This window comes from Dipteris shenzhenensis, chromosome 4 (assembly GCF_047967505.1).
Source record: "Dipteris shenzhenensis isolate YYH24624 ecotype China chromosome 4, Dip_SZ_1.0, whole genome shotgun sequence".
Taxonomy (NCBI): domain Eukaryota; kingdom Viridiplantae; phylum Streptophyta; class Polypodiopsida; order Gleicheniales; family Dipteridaceae; genus Dipteris; species Dipteris shenzhenensis.
In genome coordinates, this window is record NC_141599.1 from 48,974,441 (window position 1) to 48,993,432 (window position 18,992).

The following is an 18,992-nucleotide window of genomic DNA, read 5'->3' on the forward strand; positions in this document are numbered from 1 at the left end:
AGAGCCATGAGCACAAAGATATGTAGAGGCTCCAGGATTAGTCCTATCCAAGAATAAATCATCAACAATAACGGCCTGATCAAGGTGAGGAGATACAATCAGCTCAATGGGAGGAGCTGCAATCGAGTCAATGGGAGGAGCTGTAATTTGGGCAACATTCAGAGCAGAGGTATCCGAGCTAAAAAGGGGGTAGCCTCATGTACAAGTCTGGTCGCAACCTAAAGAGGATCGAGAGAGTCACTAGTTGCAACTAGAATACAGATGGTGGGGGAGGGTCCAAGATGAGTGGGGGGGCCATCCTGATTTGTAGGTGGTGGAGGAGCACAGACACTAGCCGAAACCCGATGGGAGACGACGGGTGCTAGTCGGTCGTGCGGCATGTGTCAAAAGGGAAGGCGGTGCTAGAGGAAGGAGTTGTACTAGAAGGCTTTTTGGGCCTCTTCTACCTTCTTGGGCAACCCCAAAAAAATGCCCAAAGGTCCTACAACACTAGTTCTATCTGCCCGCAATCTCAACTCTCTATCGAAAGAAAGAACCATCATGGGACTGGAGCACGATATGGTCATCCGATATATAAGGGTCATAAACAACAACCCTAACTCTAGGAAGCCCATCTGATTGGTTGCCTTTGCTGCTGTGAAGAGGGTAACCTAGGGAGGGGGTGATCTCTGTGACTGCTCCAAAGGAAGCTTCAATCGAGGCAAGTAGCCGATGATATACTTCAAGAAGGCCGAAAAATTTGATGAAGAGAGAAGTGACCTGGCTATCCTCTTCTACTTGGGTCAAATCCAATGGGTTGGCTTTGAGCACGATGCTTGCAATCTCTAGAATATCAAAGACCACCTAGAAGAAGCCACGTCCCGACAAACAAACATCTTTAAGATGGGGGATGAGGCTCAAGGGGAAAGCCGCAAGCATCCAATCTCTAACTTGAAGTCTGGAAGGATGAGATCCATAGATGTGATTGAAGATGGTGGCGGAAGACTCCAATTCCACATCTTTTGCAGCAACTTATCTTTTGAATATGTGCATGTTCTTGTGGCCAGTGGAAGTGGATTGGGATTGACTAAATGCGCCATTTGTCAATCGAAGGTGAGAGGTCGAGTCAAACTGAGAAAGGAAAGCTTTTCTATCTGTAGGGGGTTGAAAGGAAGAGGAAAAAGGAAGAAAAAGGAAGAGGGAAAAGGAAGAATAAGGAAGAAGAAGGGAAAGGGTCTAAGAAGAGGAGGTGGAAGAGGCTGAGAAGGCGGGAGAGGAAAAGAGTGGAGCTGGAAGTAGGAAGAGGTGAGAGAGGGCTAAGAGGGGGGCAGGGGAAGAAAAGAGGATGCGAGGGGGACTAAGAAGGGAGGTGAGGGGTAGGGAAAGTGGGTGGGGAGGCAGGAAAGGGGGGGCAGAGGGGAAGATAGGAGGTGGGTAGATAATTTTATAACATGTAAGTGTTGTATAACCACAAGATGCTGCAGCATAAAAAAAATTGAAGAGATTCACGAAGGCGACATAGTAACAGATATAATCCTCTTCTGTTGCCTTAGAAAAATAACAGTGATGTAACTGATCTATAGCCTCACACCCGTACACGGTTTGTTGGCTTACCCGTACGTATGCATGGCGGTTTCTCGAGAGACCATGCATTTCAAACGCTTGCTGCCACGTCCTTTAGCCAATCATCCATTTCTCTAAGGTGCAAAATCACCCCCCCATGAGAGGATTCTCCCAACAACTTTCAGGCTTGTATTAGTGAGGAGGACGTTCTTTCTTAGGGCGTGGAGAGGTAGTCCTTTATTCTATGAACTTGCTAGCCTAGTTTGGAAGTTTCATCCATGTTCTTGGTTTCTTTTAGGATTTGTATATGTTGACCTTTTTTTTTTTTTTTGCAAAAAAGAGACTTCTATTAAGTATTAAAGAAAACCGTTAGAGCAAGCTCCATACGGGAATACGGGATACACCATGCAATGCATGAAAAGCTCAAGAGCCAAAAAGAAAGGATTGGGGCTGATAGTGCCATCTCAATCCGGTAGCAACCTCCGAGAAAAAGGGAGGACCCCTCCAAACTCGAAGAAATACAGTCCTCCTAGAAGAGGCTTCCTGTGAAGGGCCCTGCATGCTAGCCCAAATGGCTATCAAAGTGTGAACCGTGTCACTCCAAATACCCGTGAATACCTGTGATGGGTGTATCTGGGTGTCATCCAAGGCCTCTGTGCATCTGGCTCTCCAAATGTGCCAAGACGAAAAGCTAGCCCAAATCTCCCAAGAGGTGTCCACTGAAACATGTGAAGCTCTGAAAGAAATATGTGGTACATCCTGAAGAGAGCAGGGCTCTATCACCTGTCAGCAGATCAAGAGTGCCCAAGAAGAAGGCTCACCCTCGGCCCAGTAAGGGATAACCATGCGACCGAGCCCACAGTCATGAAGAAAGGGGAAGTATGAAAAATGCTGAGTATCTGAGCAACTCCTTTCCAAACAATTCTCGCTTGATTGCAGCCCCAAACGCAATGTCGCACTGACGACTTTGCAGAATGACAGCGAGGGCAAGTGGGATCAGCCCCAAATGGTGATCTCCATAGGTTCACTGCAATCCCTCCATGAATAGAAAGCCAAAAGAAAAGAGTGATCTTTCTATTTCTGAGGGATTTCCAGAGCTTCCTCTAGAAATTCCTACACAAATCTACGGTGATGAAGAACCTATCCCAATGGGGAGCTCTGGAGGGAATCCAACCTCTACTGCTCAGCTGAAATCTCCTGGCATTACCAACCGTGAAACAAAAGAAGGGAATTCCCCTCTCTCGGTGCCCATGATCTATCCACTCCCACTCTCCTGGGTCCCACTGCAAGCACCTGATGGTGCACCTCCATATAACCACAACCTCCAGGATCCCAGGGCCAAGAGCAGAGGGTCGGGGTCTAAGTACCACTACAAGCCCGCTCCATGGTCCACAAAACCAGCAATCCTGACAGGCTGAAAGGCAAACTCTAGAAGAATATCATCCGTGGATCTAGAGAGTATACCTCCATCCCCGACGTCAAAGACCAGAGCATCTTCCCCGAGACCTCGAAGAGCGATCACCTGTAGAGGAACTACTGTCCTTGAAAAAGCTCCCATCCAAGTGGTGTAAGTAATAGGCATCTCAATTGTCCATTCCATTGGGATGGCTGCATCTATCTGCTGAATCCTGCATGCTACCCCTCTGACGTGACTCACGGGCTGTAGCCTCTGATCCTTAGGTAGCCTGATAAAAGCCTTCCAAGTGCCTACTGTGTAGGCGGGGCCTCTCTCCCATCCAGACCACTGCATATAATGGGAAGTGCCCAGAGGTTTGTCATGCTCATCAAGTATACTATCGTTCCAAATGATCGGCTACCTATCAATCTCTTCAAGGGAAGAGGGCGGAACCCTTCGAAGAGTGTTCCTGAAGCTCCCCCAAGCTTTGAGGATGGCAGTCATGAGAGGAGAGGCAGGAGACCTGCGAGAGGCGGAAGTAAAAATCCAGCGAGGGCTGTTTGGAAAGAATCAAGTGACTGCAAAGAGGCCTCAATAAAAATAGCAGTGTCATCAGCCAACTCATAGTCAAGAAGCTCTTGCTCCTGTCTCAAGGGCAATCTCAACCCACAAAGCTCAACCTAAGATCTAAGGAAGATACTCATAGCTTTTGCCACAAAGAGAAAGAGGAAGGGGGCTAAAGGGCATCCCTGACGAACTGATCTGGAAATATGAAACTCGTCACCCCTTACCCCTCCAATCAAAACCTAGCTGTGGGCTGATCTGTAAAGGGAGGCCACCCCTCTAATCCATGCATCTGAAAATCCAAACCATAGAAGAGTGCCCTCAAGAAAACCCCAATCTACTCTGTCATAGGCTTTCTCAAAGTCCAGGAGTAGAACTGCCAGCCTCTGCACGCTCTGCATAGCCTACTCTGTGGCTTCCCAAAAGAAAAATATATTATCAAATATGCTCCTGCCATGCACAAAGCCTGTCTGAGTATCATGGATGAGGTATGGAAGAAGGAGCTGCAACCGGATGCTGATCGCCTTGGCCAGGATTTTGTTCAGAGTGCCCAAAAGAGTGATGGGTCTCCAATGGGATACAAAATTCATGTTGCCACCTTTCGGGATAAGGTGTATGAGTCCCTCGGTTAGTGAGTCAAGCATCTCACCCGAGTCCCAAATGCCCTACAGGGCTGAAGTAATATGATCACCTATCATATCCCAAAAGGCTGTAAAAAAAAGGGTAAGACCATCGGAACCAGGGCATTTGCCCTTATGAAGGGCAGAGAGAGCACTCTTGAACTCTGTGTTGGTAAAGCATGCATCAAGTGAGCATATCATCTGTGGTGTGACCAACACAGCTAAACTCTGCCAAATCTCATCTCTAGCCACATCTCTGGCCTGTGTGTCAGGATCTACAGAAAGAAGGGAGGCATAGAAAGTTGTCACTAAGTACATGAGGGTATCCGGATAAGACTGTAAAACGCCATCAGAGTCAATAAGCTGCATGACACTCTCTCTACTATGTCTGGGACCAAGTGTAGAGAAAAAGTGTTTATTGACTCTCCCTCCCATCTATATCCAAAAGGACTCCCGTGCATGGAAGGCATACTTTGCTCAGTGATCAAGTAATGTCTGCAAGTGAGCCCTTGCCGTAGCAAGGCGCTCCTGTACCCAAGCATCTAATGGTTGTTTCTGCTCCTCCCTCTGCAAGGCTGCCAACTGCCGGTGGATACCAATCTCCTGCCTGAGTACCTCACCTCGCCGAGCACTAGCAACGGAGTGATAAAAGTCGCTGATACTGGCAAGTGCTGTGGCCACATGTGAAGGACCGGCCACCCCCCCTGCATGTGAGAAACCCAGAGCTCCAAGACTGCCTCTGTAAGGGTCTCATCCATGTATAAGGCATCGGGGATCCTGACACAGTGAGACCGTCCTCTCAGATGGGGCTCTGAGATGGACAAAACTACTGGAAAATGGTCGGAAGTGGAAACACCAGGTGCAATGCAAACTGTCCCCCCTCTATCAAGAGCTGAGTCATCCACATAGAATCTGTCAAGCCAGGCATGGATAGGCATCTGCACCCTATGGTTCGACCATGAAAACAAAAGTGACTGAGACTGAACATGAAATGCATCATCTAACCAAACATCTCTGCCACTGAATCTGAACAAGAAGGCATCCCAAGCTGCTCTCTCGAGGGAATGAATACCACCTTCTCTGCCCCCTTGCTTATCAGAAGGTGCCTCAACCATGTTGAAGTCACCTCCAATAATCCACGAATCTGCATTGTCAGCCCACGAGAGCAAATCTTTCCAAAACAGAACACGGTCCCCTCTGTTGTTCGGAGCATAGAGGTTGAGGAAACCAACCTTACATCAGTTAATAAGAAGTAAAACCCACTAGGCCCTGAAGGGGGTTATGGTACCGTGTCCAATGATCAGAGGGAGAGTAGAATCTGAAACTGATATGCATGTACCTCCTCTGGTTCCCAAGGCAGGAAGCCAAAAAGTCCGGCCTGAAAGTAGCTTACTTGACTTGGAGCAATCTCTGACATCTAGTTTGTGTTCCTGAAGAAAAAGCATGTCTAGGGAACCACTTGAAACACCTGGATGGAGCTGATTCCTGATCAGCTGTCTGCGACGGTGATGAGGGATGCCGCCCAATCCCTGTATATTCCAACTGGCTATCCTCATCGGCGGGAGGAAGCGGGTTGGAATACCTTACCCGACCTGGTGGCGGAAAAAGAACCCTCCATCCGAGCTGACCTCCTACCATACGCACGAGGTCCAAAGGGAGGAAAGTCCACAGGTGAGAGAGAGAAAGATCTCTCAAAAGGGATGCCGATAACTGGCTCTATGAAAGTGGAAGGTACAAAATCATCATCTGGGAGGTCAGAGAGGTCCTCCAAAGTGGAAAAGGAGTTCCGTTGAGCCAATCCTGGGGAGGGGGTACGAAGGATTCTTACCGAAGCAGGGAGAGAATGTACGACCCCCTTCCCTCTATCCACAGAAGGAGGCACACGTACTGAATCCTGATCAAGAAGTGTTGTGGATGAGGTGCCAACAACCCGGGCTGCTGAGGAAGGTACAACCTGATCCTAGGGTGGAGTCGAGCAAGGCTCCTGAACACTAGTCTCCTCCCGAGGCTCCAAGGGGGTAGCCTCCGAAGCGGTGGATGTGTGATCTGAAGTAGAGGGCCTAACCGTGATCGGAACCCACCGTGGGCCAGAGGTGGTGCGGGGTGTGGTGCAGGAGGGACTCCTGGTCCTGCCGACCTGCAACCTCAAATCTCTGGCGGAAGAAGGATCCATCGGGTCGCTGTAGCATGATGTGGTCATCTGAAATATTAGGGTCCAGGACAATGACCCTAACTTGGGTACCCCATCCATCCTGACCGCCTCAGCAGCCGAAGAGGGCTCGCCAGGAAGAGGGGGGATCTCTGCTACCACACCAAACCTCTTGCCAATAACTGAAAGAAGCCGGTGATAAACTAAGGGAAGACCGGGGAACTTGATGAAAACAGAAGCTCCCTGCTTCTCCTCTTCGACTGGGTCAAAGATCAGTTGAAAGGGAAACAAAAAAATCCTCCTGTAGCCTAGAAATAGAAACTCGGCCTGTAGTAGGTCTCTCGTGATGTCCGGGGAATCTAGGCACACTTGAAAGAAACCTCGTCCCAACAAACGAACATCCTTAAGGTGGGGGGCGAGCTCCTAGGGAAGCGCCGCAAGCATCCAATCTCTAGCTTGTGACCTGGAGGGGTGGGAGCCATGGATGCGTGCGAAGAGAGTCGTGGAACTGGAGGGGGGGAGCCATGGATGCTCCAAATCCTTTTGCAACTGCTGTAGCTCGTCTTTTGAGAAAGTGACCGTTCTGGCGGCTGGTGTGGGTGGTAACGGATTGACTGAGTGGGAACCCATTCGTCAATCGAGGTGGAAAAGGCCAATTCAAACGCAAGGAAGAACTCCGTCCGCTTTCTTGAAGCCCAGGAGACCCCTAAAGGAGAAGAGGGTACTCTGGATGAGGGGGGAGGGTGAAAGGAAGGAGGGAGAGAGAGGATGAGCACAGGAGGAGTCAGCAAAGGGATAGGGGGGGCAGCAAGAGGAGAGGAGGGGGGGATAGAGGAGACGAGGATAGAGGAGAGGGGTGGGGGGGGAAGCAAAGAAAGACCCGGGGGGGGGGGGAAGGCGGGAGGAGCAGCAGGTAGGGGGGAGGGGAGGGAGGAGGCAGCGTGCAGGGGGAGGCTGCAGCAGCACGGGGGGGGCTGCAGCAGCGAGGGAGGGGAGTCGGCGGGGGGGGAGGCGGGGGGAGCAGAAGGTAGGGGAGAGGGGAGGGAGGAGAAGCAAGGAGGGGAGGGAGGGGGCAGCAAGGAGGGCAGCAGGAAGGAGGGCAGCAGGAGCAGCGGGGAGCAGCAGCCTGTTGACGTATTTTAAGTGCTACTTTACCACTTATTTCTCATGCTCTGCCTTGAATGCTTTGCCTTGGTAATTTCTTCATACTCAATAGAAGTATATTCCATCCCGCAAAAAAAAGAGAGGAGTTGGAAAAGGAAGTATATGACTTTGAGCATCGTTATACTTGACATTGTTTGGTTAAACATTTTAAAATATTGTTGAAACAATATTTGAGTCTAATTAACCTCTTTTGATATGATGATTTAATAGAGTCCTACAATAGTTTCTTATAAAGTTCCTGAGTACATAAAACTTAAGGCATTCGTTACATAAGCATGCTTCACAACTAGCTTATTCTAACGATGAAAGGTGTATTGAACTTTTTATTTATCTTTAACAATATATGCTAACCATGTTCGTACCGCATCATTTACTATCTCCCTATCTTCTGGTGACTCATCCTTGAATATAGCTGGCACATACAGCACCTCATTTTTGATCCTATACTAGAGAACATAAGACTTTAGCATTTGCACAATAATTGTAACGAATGAAAGAATTGAATAAAAATTGAAGTTCACAAGCCTATATTTGTGTATTTGTGTTTCCAAGCAATATTTAGAAACAACTTTGTTTTGTGGTCTGATTGGACTTTTCTATTATTGACAAATATTACAATGAGATGACCTTGAAGATGTAGTTGTCACATGGGATATGTTTTAACTTAGAAATATTTGGGAATTACATCTATAGTAATGGTGATTAGTGCATACATCTAAGATTGGTACTTTCCTTTTAGTTTAGGATATTTTCCCATTATTGGCTTATTAGATAGAGCTAGCATTGAGGCTGAGAGTGCCACTTCAACATTGCAATGACTCCGAGAAAAAGGGGAGCCACTCCATTCCCTAAGGAAAACTATCCTTCTAGCCAAAGCTGCTCAGGAAGACCACTGCGTGCTTACCCAAGTGGCCATCCGTGTGTCTACAATATCTGTACATTGCTAGCCAATGCAGGTGAACGGTGGATATGGGAGCCATACAAAGCCTCCATACATCTGGATCTCCAACTAGGCCGCATTGAGGAGTTTTCTTGCTTGGACTCGGTGGAAAAGGTTTTGGGTGGCAACCTTTTGGTCTGGCTAGAGGGGCTCTAATGGCAGTACCCTCGACTCCCCAAGCTGTTAAGGTTCTTCTTTTGCTGAGACGGACAAGCCAACAAGTAAAGCAAGCAATTAAATCACTTTTAAGGACAAAGTAGCATTGGGCTAGATCGTCGATCTCACTCCCATCAAGGAGACAGGTGCGTTATTGGACTCCAGGCGAGTTTGGCATTAGAGAGTAACCAGAAGGTTACCATGTATGGAAGAGGCATCTTCCTTCTCTAGTTGAGCTCTCCTGACACCACTTTTGGCCCTTGTGGAGCAAAGCCCTCTTTTTCTCATTCTACTTTTGTGTATTTCATTCCTTGGTACCATGGCTTCATGATAGATGACGTGGATTTGACTCATCATCATGTCCCCCGCTTATTAGTGTGCTTTGATTCTTGGGACTCCCACAAAGCTACATGCCTATCCTCCAATCCATTGGGAGGGCTTTTGGCACAATGCCTGAGTCTCCAACCAAGATAACAATGTCAATTGTAGCAAATGATGGAGTCCCTTGACTTAAGTTGAGCACCTAGAGACCCTACCAAAGGAGATCATTCTTGAGACTCTTGATGGCGGTGAGCTTAGGAAACACATCAAGATATTGGGGCTGCCAATACAATGCCTACGTTGCAAGCAGATGAGACAGTTGGCACATGATTGTAGGGGAGGGTAGGGCAAAGCCCCTTCTTAGTCCCACCAGGAGTAGAGAGTAACACGCTCGTAGAGAGCCCAACGTGCAATAGGTCACTGGATTGAATCCAAGACACTTGGGTTGAACCCTGCCAAGCAGTGGCAAGGGTTCCGATAACATAGACCCAGTAGTAACATGACTCCAGATTTCCCCCGACCCAGCAGCCATTGCCCTTCCATCCACCCTCCTCACCCCTTGGATCTTTCTCTGCCCCATCCTCCTCCCCCGCCTTCCTCTTTCCTCCCTTAGGCCTCTCCCCTTGCTCTACAACTTCTCTCACTTCGAGCCTCCCTCCTTCCGCCTCTCTGCATTCTTGCTCTCCCCTTCCTGCCACAATAGTTTCAGCTATCCCCCCTATCGCAATCACTCTCACTACCTATCCTCCTCCCCCTGCCTCCTCGTTCTCCCCCTCTTCCCGCCTGGATGTAGTAGCATTGGCCGCTTCTTCTACTTCCTGCCCTAGCCCTGGATGCAACTCAGGCTCCTAGCCCTAGGGCAAGGGTGGGGGCTCAGCCATCTCCCTCCCCCCGGCTCCGGCTTCCTCTTTTTGGTGGCAGTTCTCCCCCCCTGAGAAGGAGGGGAGGGCTGCAAAGAAGTCAAGGTCGAGTGACTTGTTCTCCCACCTTCTAGATATGGTCCACTTCTTCAAAAGGTCAAGGTCGAGTGGCGTCTCCCCCTTCTAGATTTGAGGCCCCGCCTTGGGCAACGCTTTCCAAGGGAGTTTGGACACTCGTACCATGGAACTATCTAGAGAATTCGGATGCATACCCTATGGCTCTCGAGATGACACTGTTGATATTGCAGCCTCCAAAAAGGAGGTTCCATTGGAGTGGTTGGTTCCCGCACTCGACCTTTTTGGGGCTTTGAGTTCGCCTCCACGGGAGAGAGGTGGACCCCTTCTATTTGATTGCATGATAGGAGAGCAGATGTACCGCATGATGGAGGAGTTGATGGGCCGTCAGGAAATAGATTTCTGCCTTGACTCGGCTTCCTTCCGGCTAGGCTTTCAGCATTGGGGAGTGATACGTCTTGGGCCAGAAGAGGAGCTCACTCAAGTGACATACTAGATGCTTCAGCAGTGCGCAGCAAGGTTCAGAACTGATGTATCCTTTATGATGGAGTGGGTCTTGAAGGTAGGCATAGAGCCAGTTATGCCGTTGGTCTGCCACCGCACACCGTCACAGACTACTCTCCCTCCAAGCGCCCCTCAAAATCTTAGAAGTACAAGGTTATATTACAGGCTCCCACTCATAGGTGGGCACTATTCTCTCTAGCGTCTTCCTCATTAGCTAGACCCTAGTAAGTTGGAATGTGCACGGGCTTCATGACCATGTGCAATAGCAGCCCCGCCGTTGATACTTTGATAGGAGTTGCAGAGGGCTATGGTAGGACAAACAATGGATTTTCTTCTTATGTAGGAGCACGTGTTTTCAGCAACAACAATGTTAATCACCATCAGCATCTTCTCCCAAGGAAAGGCTTAGAGGTGTGGTCCCCTGCGATAGGCAACAATGGAGGGGTCTATATCTCCGTCTCATAGGCAATGGCTACAGATGTGTATGATTAGGGAGAGTTGACACAGGGAGGGCATTATGGATGGGTATCCATTTGGGTGACTCCACAATCGGCATTCTGAATGTTTATGCCCTTGCTTGTCGACAACAGCACCAGCGGCCCGCTTTCTGGAGGAGGCTGACTGAGATTCTTCCTGATGTTGACTCTTGGACTCTTGGAGTTGACTTCAACAACCTAGAGTTTGGGAAGGAAAAGCAGGGTGGATCCCTTCTCTCGGAGATGCCCACACCTAAGAGGAGCACGTGGGAGAAGTTACCTTTGCGATCTATAGTAGGGATTGGTAGGGACCCTTGGCGGAAGGCAGAGTTCTCTAGACTTCCCGATAGCTTCTGCTTCTCATTCGGGCAATGTCAACATGATGGATCCGATAAGAGGCTAGACAAGTGCTAAGTTAGTGGTTGGGCACTACACAAGGGGAGAGCCACTGGCATTTTGGCGGGTACCACGATGTCTAACCACTCTGATCATCTTGCACCTTGAGTAGCCTTGCCGCGAAGGGGGTCCGCAATCCAAATGTCTTGCTCCAACAAGAGGAGGTACAGCATGCAGCTTTAGAGATTTAACAGTAGCGTGAGACCCCTCCGGAAGAAGGCTAGGTCCTATGGGTAGTAAATTCACTTCATGGGAGCAACGAGGAGCAAATCAATCCAAGGACCTCCACCATTGACACCTCCTTGAGAGATCATGAGAGAGCATTGAGGTGGGCGTTGGGACTTGCTTCCATTGAGCGCCTTAGGGAATAGGACACATGCTCTCAGTGGCTTGGGGCTCATCTAGAGCCCGATGGGTACAATAGGGTGACAGGATGACCAGATAGTCTTCCATACCATGGGCCTTAGTCTTGGGGATGCAATTGCAGAGATTGAGAGTGGACTGACCCTCGAGATTCTAGAGATTATCATAGACTTCTACTAGAGCTTGTTTTAGTTCGAGGAGGATTCCCCTCATATACTTACAGCACGGGAGGCAGTGTGGGCTCATATCCTAGTAGTGATCTCCCTAAGCATGAGCAGGCAGATAGAGGAGCCTTTCACAAATGAGGAGCAATGGCAGGCCCTCAAGGCCCTCCCTCTGCATAAAGTATCCGCGAGAGGATGAATTGACACCATCCTTCTGCGGTCTTTGAGCCATGGTTATATTTTGATCCCAAAGGAAGGAGACAAGGCAGATCTTTGCCATTGGAGACCAATCACCCTGCTAGACATTGCATACAAGATATTGGCCAAGGTCTTGAGTTTGCGGTTGCAACCTCACCGAAACTCACATAGATTTTGTCCAAGAGCATAGTACCTTGGACAATTTTGGGAGGCACTAGATTAGGCTTAAGAAAAGTCTCATCCTCTAGCCTTCCTTCTCTTGGATTTTGAGAAGAGGTTGAGTCATCCTTTTTGGATGACATTGTACAGAGACTTGGGTTTTCAAATAGATGGATCAGAGGAGTCTTAGGCTTGTATGAAAAAAAGTTCCACTAAAATGCTTATCAGTGGCCACATGGGCAAGGATTTTTCTCTTTCTTGCTTGGGCCAACAAGGCTGCCCTCCTGCCTCCTTTCTCTTCCTCTTTGTAGCAAAGGAGTTGGGCTATTATTTGCACTCTCAGGCTATGGGATCACTAGGACGAGGCTACAAATTTGATAGGAGGATTGTTGGATGCAGAGTTTATAGATGACATGGCTCTTTTTGTGGAGTGTTCAGCAATGCTTCAGGCTAGTTTGTTAGCATTGAGTTCCAGAAGGAATTTTTTGACCCCTTTCTCATTGCGGTTTGATCCTGTCGAGGAGGATAGCCGTAGGATGTCACTCTTCATCAGATTTCCCGGCCTTCCTCAGGTGTACCATCGACTTTTGCATTCCATTGGAGCCACCTTTAGGATGGTTACCGAAACCCCCCCTCTCCCTAGGATGCCTTCCTCAACAGCTCAGCAGAGGCAGTCAGGTCGGATGGGGTACCGCATGTTAGGGTCATTGTCTCTGACCCTAACATCTTGGATGACCACATTATGTTTCAACGTCCAGATGGCTCCTTCTTCAAACAGAGAGTGGAGATTTCATGGAGATAGGATTGGTGTAGGATTTGCAGGACCCCTGGGCACTTTGCCAGAGACTGCCCAAGGAAAAGAAAGAAGAAAATATCAAAAGGTCCACCGGTGCACCTTATAGCTCTGGACCTTTCTCACGAGCAGCTCCTTATCCTACCTCAGAACCACGTGGACAAACCGCACGGGGTCAACAGATCCAAGTTGCCCAAAGTGCCTCAAAGACCACCAGTCAACAACCGCACTCAAGATCACCGCGAATCACGGCACTCCGTGATGAGTCGCACTTAACACCCACTCGTGTAGATCACAACACCTCTGCACAAGTGCATACAGTCCACAGATCTAGAGAAATGGCACGATGCCACGCGTCACCTGCGCAACCGCCATCGCCGCCCAAACTGGCTCTAATATCACTATTGGGAGTTGCCACATGTCACCGGGAAATGCGTCGGGTGCGGGGTCCCTAGACCCGCCCCATAGCCAGCAGAAAGCTCCACAGTCTCCCAAAAAGTCCCGAGAGGGGATTTCTATGGAGGGCTCAAGGGCTCATTATATTCAAGGTCCTCCAAGGGCCACAAGTGCTTATGGGATGGCATGCTCCTCTTGTACACGTGTCAACAACGCGGGGGTCCCCCCCCTTTCTTTGTATTTTCCACACATGCGTGAGGGTGCAGGCCATTACCTCCAACAGGATAGACACAGATGACATGCTGATCACAGAGTCCACTTGGTGGGGAGCGTTCTCAGGGATGGGCATTCCTTTACACGTTATTGCCCTACAGGATGCACATGAGGATACCCTAGTCTTTGATTTTCAGTCGGGAGGCAGACTTACCAAATCTTCTGATGATATTCTTTTGGAGGTTGCCTTTCAGCCTGTCAGGATTGCAAGTTTCATGGAGTGGGGCACGGACTCACAGTGCTATCTTGACCCCGATCCTCTTCTCCTTGGGCTGGGGTCTTGGAGACTCTGATTATACGGTGGTTCCCCTATTAGGTTCCTACAGGGGGATCCAGGGGAGTGGGAATGGATTAATGAGGGGCACCGAGAGAAGAGCAACCCTTCTTTTGTTATGCAGTCAGAAATTCCTGGAGATTTCAGCTCAGCAGTAGAGGTTGGAGGCCCTCTAGAGCCCCTCACTCGGATTGTTTTCAGATTTCTGCAGTTATGCAGAAAAACTTTTGGCAAAGGCTCTGGAAATGGATTAATGAGGGGCACCGAGAGAAGAGCATCCCCTTCTTTTGTTATGCAGTCAGAAATTCCTGGAGATTTCAGCTCAGCAGTAGAGGAGTGGGAATGGATCCAGGGGAGTGGGAATGGATTAATGAGGGGCACCGAGAGAAGAGCATCCCCTTCTTTTGTTATGCAGTCAGAAATTCCTGGAGATTTCAGCTCAGCTCTCCTCGTTGCCACATAGCAGTTAAGTCAGTACAGCATTGCCTTTGGGAGTGCACGCAGGCGAGGACGATCTAGAAAGGTGTTGCTAGGATTTTCAGCATCTTTCATACAACACCGTTCTATATGACATGGGATTCAGTAGCATGGTTATCTCTTACTGGGCCTCTTTTGTTCTTTGAGAGGGACATGATCCAGATCCAACTTTCATTGTACGACGACACTCAGTGGAGTCTTGTTCCCTCCAGGATGTTCCCTTCACTCCTTTCAGAGCTGCTCATGCCTCAGTAGACACATCATGGGAGATTCTGGCTAGCATTGCAGCTTGGCATATTTGGAGAGCTAGGTGTACAGAGGCAATGGAGGGTACCCAAGTTTACCCCTCTCAGGCTATGGCCAGCGGACACGGTACACACTCTGAATGGCCATCTGGTGAGCATACAGGGGTACTCCAAAGCAGCCAATGCCAGGAGAGTTACTTTTTTCAGAGTTTGGAGAGTATCTCCTTTCTTCTCTGAGTCTCCCTCAGGGTTGAGGTGGCATTTTCAGCATCCGCCTTGGTTTTTTATTAGCTCCTTTTGAGCTGTTTTTTCCCCTCATGCATAGCATGATGTATTCCCGCATTTGAGCTTGCTCTCGCGGTTTTCATTCATACTTAATGAAGTAATTTTCTTGAGAAAAAAAAAAAAGGCCAAATCCTACATGAACTCAAGGGAATGTGATCCTGGTTAGGGTCTGGATACCATCCTGAAGCCAAAAAACACTGCTCCACATGACCTAAATCCTTGAAAAGTTGGGAAACAACGTCCATAAGAATATCCTCATTCCTAGGCCTCAACAATCTACCCTCTGAATGAACATAATGAACCCTCATTCCTAGGCCTTGATAATCTACCCCCCCAATAAACATAAAAAACATGGAATTCTCGTTTGAAGCTCGTTGTAGTTCTTTGACCTAAGGTGGGATACATGACCTCATAAAAGCCCAGAGCCAAGTAGAGCAATGATGAGGTTTGTCACTTATGTCAACCCAATCCAAGGGCATGGTTGCATCAATTTGCACTTCCTTAGGGATGACTCACTAAATGGAATTTACAATCAGCTAGAAGGTTTTTGAAATCCTTCCAAGAGCCCACAAAGGAAGCGAAACCTCTCTCCCATCTAGACCACTGCATATAATGAGAAGTAACAAATGGCTTGCTGTATCAACAAGTATGTTTTTATTCCACACGTTATCATTAAGTATGTTGCCAGCAGTACTTGGTTAACAACCACCATGGAAGTGAGGTCCAGTTTTTCTAAACTCCAAAAGAGGGGGTTCTCCTAATATTCTCATACACGGAGCAAACTACTCCATTGGCCTCCCTCACCTCAACCTCTTGGAAGGGAAAGGAAAAGAGAGAGTAGGGCAACATGGCTCTAATACCATATGAAGAGATCTAGTAGCTAGCTAGGAACAGAATGGAAATGTAGAAAGCATAATGAAAAGCAAAATGGAAAGGAAAATGAAAGAACAAGTGCTAGGCAATGATAACCAAAATACTCACATGTAGATAGCTTGATGTTGACTGATATGATAGACAATAGACAAGTACAATACTATATAGTGTGACACTAGACTCTAGAAAGTCACAATGTCTATGGCCCAATATGACACGTGGCACGTCTAGGACTCACTAGACTATAAAACACCACCTAGACCACCTAGAACACACATTTTTGACTCACTTTGGCTTCGTATTCCAACAGACGCCATCTGGATGTGTTTGTAACACTCCGCCTGAGTCAACAAGCTGTGAAATGCTCTCCTTACCATGTCTAAACTCAAGAGTAGAGAAGAACTGCTTGTTGACCCTACCTCCCGTATGAGTCCAAAATGACTCTCTGACATGATCTAACAATGACTGTTGCTGAGCCCTTCTTGAAGCAAGGCGCCTCCCGAACCCAAGCTTCTGTAGGCCTCTTTTGTTCTTCCCTCTGAAGAGTAGCCAACCGGATACCTCTTTCTCGCTTGAGGAACTCATCTCTCCTGATATGAACAACTAAAGGATAAAAGTCGCTAATATCTAAGAGGGCTGCAGCTACATCTGACGGGGAAAGCCGCCCATTGTGCATGCGAGATACCCGAGTCCGCAACACTGCCTCTGTAAGGCCCTCCTCTGCATAGAAGGCATCTAGAATCCTGATATTGGTAGAGTGGCTCTCACTTGAGGATCTGAAACCAACAAAACAATTGGAAAATGATCTGAAGTGGACACCCCAGGTGTAATGCATACTATCCCACCTCTCTCGAGAGACCAATCATCCACATAAAGCTTGTCAATCTATGCATGGATAGGCATTTGCAATCTCTTGTTCGACCAAGAAAACAGGAGTGACTCTGGGTGAGTGTGGAAAGAAAGCATTATTATGCCAAGCATCTCTGCCACTGTACCGAAAAAGGAAGGGATCCCAAGCAATGGATACCACTTTCCCTACCTCCTCTTTTATCTTTGGGCATTTCAACCATGTTGAAATCACCCCCAATCATCCAAGACTCTGCCATGCATGACCAAGAAAGCAAATCCTTCCATAGAAGGACATGGTCCCCTCTTGAATTGGGGGCAAGAGGTTTAAGAAACCAACCTTACGTCCACCAATGAAAACAATGATCCACTGAGCTCTAGAGGGAACTATGATCCCATGTCCAATTACCAAGGGGAGCATCGAAGAAGAAACAAAAATGCAAGTACCTCCCCTGGTGCCCAAGGCGGTGACCAAAAATTATGGCTTGAGAGAAGCTTACCCAACTTGGCACAATCCCTGACACCCAGTTTGTGTTCCTGAATAATTAGAATATCAATGGGGCCCCAATAACACATGGATGAGGGCCCCAATAACACATGGATGAATTTGGTTACAAATCACTCTTGTGGGAAAAAATCCTCCTATCAAGAGGAGGGAAGCCAACTGCGGAAAGCACTCCCACACGTGCAGAAGGGGAAGCTCTGTCCATGGTGATCTGAACAACCTGCTCCCCAAAAGTAGAGGGTACAAACTCCTCTAACTCAAACTCTACCATGTCTGCCAGAACTGTAAAAGAATTCTTGAGTAATGCATCTGGCGCAGGTGTGTGGAGGATCATTGCAGATGGTGGAGTGGTAGCAATAATCCCCTTGTCTCTGTCAAGAGGTGAAGAAAGAGGAGCAAAAGAGAAAGGGGTATGCTGATGGAGCGAGGCCATATAAGTAGCATTAGCATGGAGTAAGGCACGGGTTTCAGCGAGTTGCTCCCCAGATGGAAGCTCCTTCACATGAACTTCTGAGGGAACAGAAGCAACCTCATCACCATTAGGAACTAGGACAGGGGTATCTCCTGCCTAGAAGGAAGGCCTTCAGGTGCGCCTAGGACCGCGCCCCGTAGTTGGGGATGGCTTCCAAGGGCACCTTTGGCCCTTGGTTGGCTGCCCCGCCCCCTCACCGGACCAAATTGGTAGGGACTCCAAAAGGCGGAGAGAAGCTCGAGGCTTCCCCCCTTGTAGAGGGGTTGCAAAACACCTCCTCAAGGATTCCTTAGAGCAAGAAGCCCACCTCAAGGGGCTAACCGGAATTTGTAGTGCCCTTGCACCTTCCTCCTGGTGGTGGCTTTTTCTCATCATTCAAGTGGTTGCGCTCTCCGTCTCCATTGTTCTTCTCTCTTCTTCTCCTTCGTACCCTTCCTCTTGGTCACAGCAGTGGTTCTTTGTAGTATCTTGGAGTAGATGTTTCTGGTGGTGACCCTGGTCTGGCCACGGGGGCTCTGATGGCAGCACCCTCTACGCAAAACATTTAGTTCAATCACTATAGGATATAGCATTGGTAGGTAGGATTGTGGGCCTTACTTGTATGAGGTGAGTGATTGGATCTAAGCAAGCTTAGCACTAAAAGTTGATCACATTCAAGATGTCACCATTGATCGTAGGGGAGTTTACCGGAGACTACCCTGACCCTTGTGGAGTAGAGCTAATCATCCTCGGCTCGCACTTGGTATATCTCTTCCCTTGGTACCATGGATTAACGGTGGACTCCTCCTGCTGCCCTCCTTCATGCTGCTCCCCTCCTTGCTGCCCCCTCCCTCCCCTCCTTGCTGCCTCCTCCCTCCCCTCCCCCCTACTTGCTGCTCCCCCCGCCTCCCCCCCCGACTCCCCTCCCTCTCTCCCCTTCTCTACCTTCATTGCTGCTGCCAGCTCCTCCCCCACATGCTACCTCCTCCCCCGCAAGCTGCCTCCTCCCTCCCCTCCCTCCTACCTGCTGCTCCCCCCGCCTCCCCTTCCTCTCTCCCCTTCTCTACCTCCCGCGCAGCTGCCAGCTCCTCCCCCGCGCTGCTGCCTGCACAGCCCCCCCGGCCCCCCCCCTCTCTCCTCCACTCCTCCTATCCTCTATCCTCCCCTCCTCTCCCTTCCTCCTCTCCTCTTGCTGCCCCCCCTTTCTCTTTGCTGACTCCTCCTCTCCTTGCTCACTCCCCTCTCTCCCACCTTCCTTTCACCCTCTCCCTTCATATGGAGTACCCCTATTCTCTTTTAGGTGTCTCCTGGGCTTCAGGAAAGCGGGCGGAGTTCTTTTTGGTGTTTGAATCGGCCTATCCCACCTCGATTGACGAATGGGTTCCCATTCAGTCAATCCGTTACCACACACACCGGCCGCGAGAACCATCACTTTCTCAAAAGACGAGCTACAGCAGTTGCAAAAGGATTTGGAGCATGAGTGTTCCACGACTCTCTTCGCACGCATCCATGGCTCCCACCCCTCCA

At 49.0% G+C, this 18,992-nt stretch overlaps 1 protein-coding gene across 1 annotated transcript in view; it reads right to left on the reverse strand.

Annotated features, from left to right (window-relative positions):
• The window catches only part of LOC147902982 (uncharacterized), a 437,346-nt gene that overhangs the window by 155,148 nt on the left and 263,206 nt on the right, over positions 1-18,992 (reverse strand). Inside the window, exon 26 of the mRNA XM_087373981.1 lies at positions 7,798-7,876. Coding sequence (XP_087230107.1) covers positions 7,798-7,876 — 79 coding nt within the window. The remainder of the gene's footprint in view (positions 1-7,797; positions 7,877-18,992) is intronic.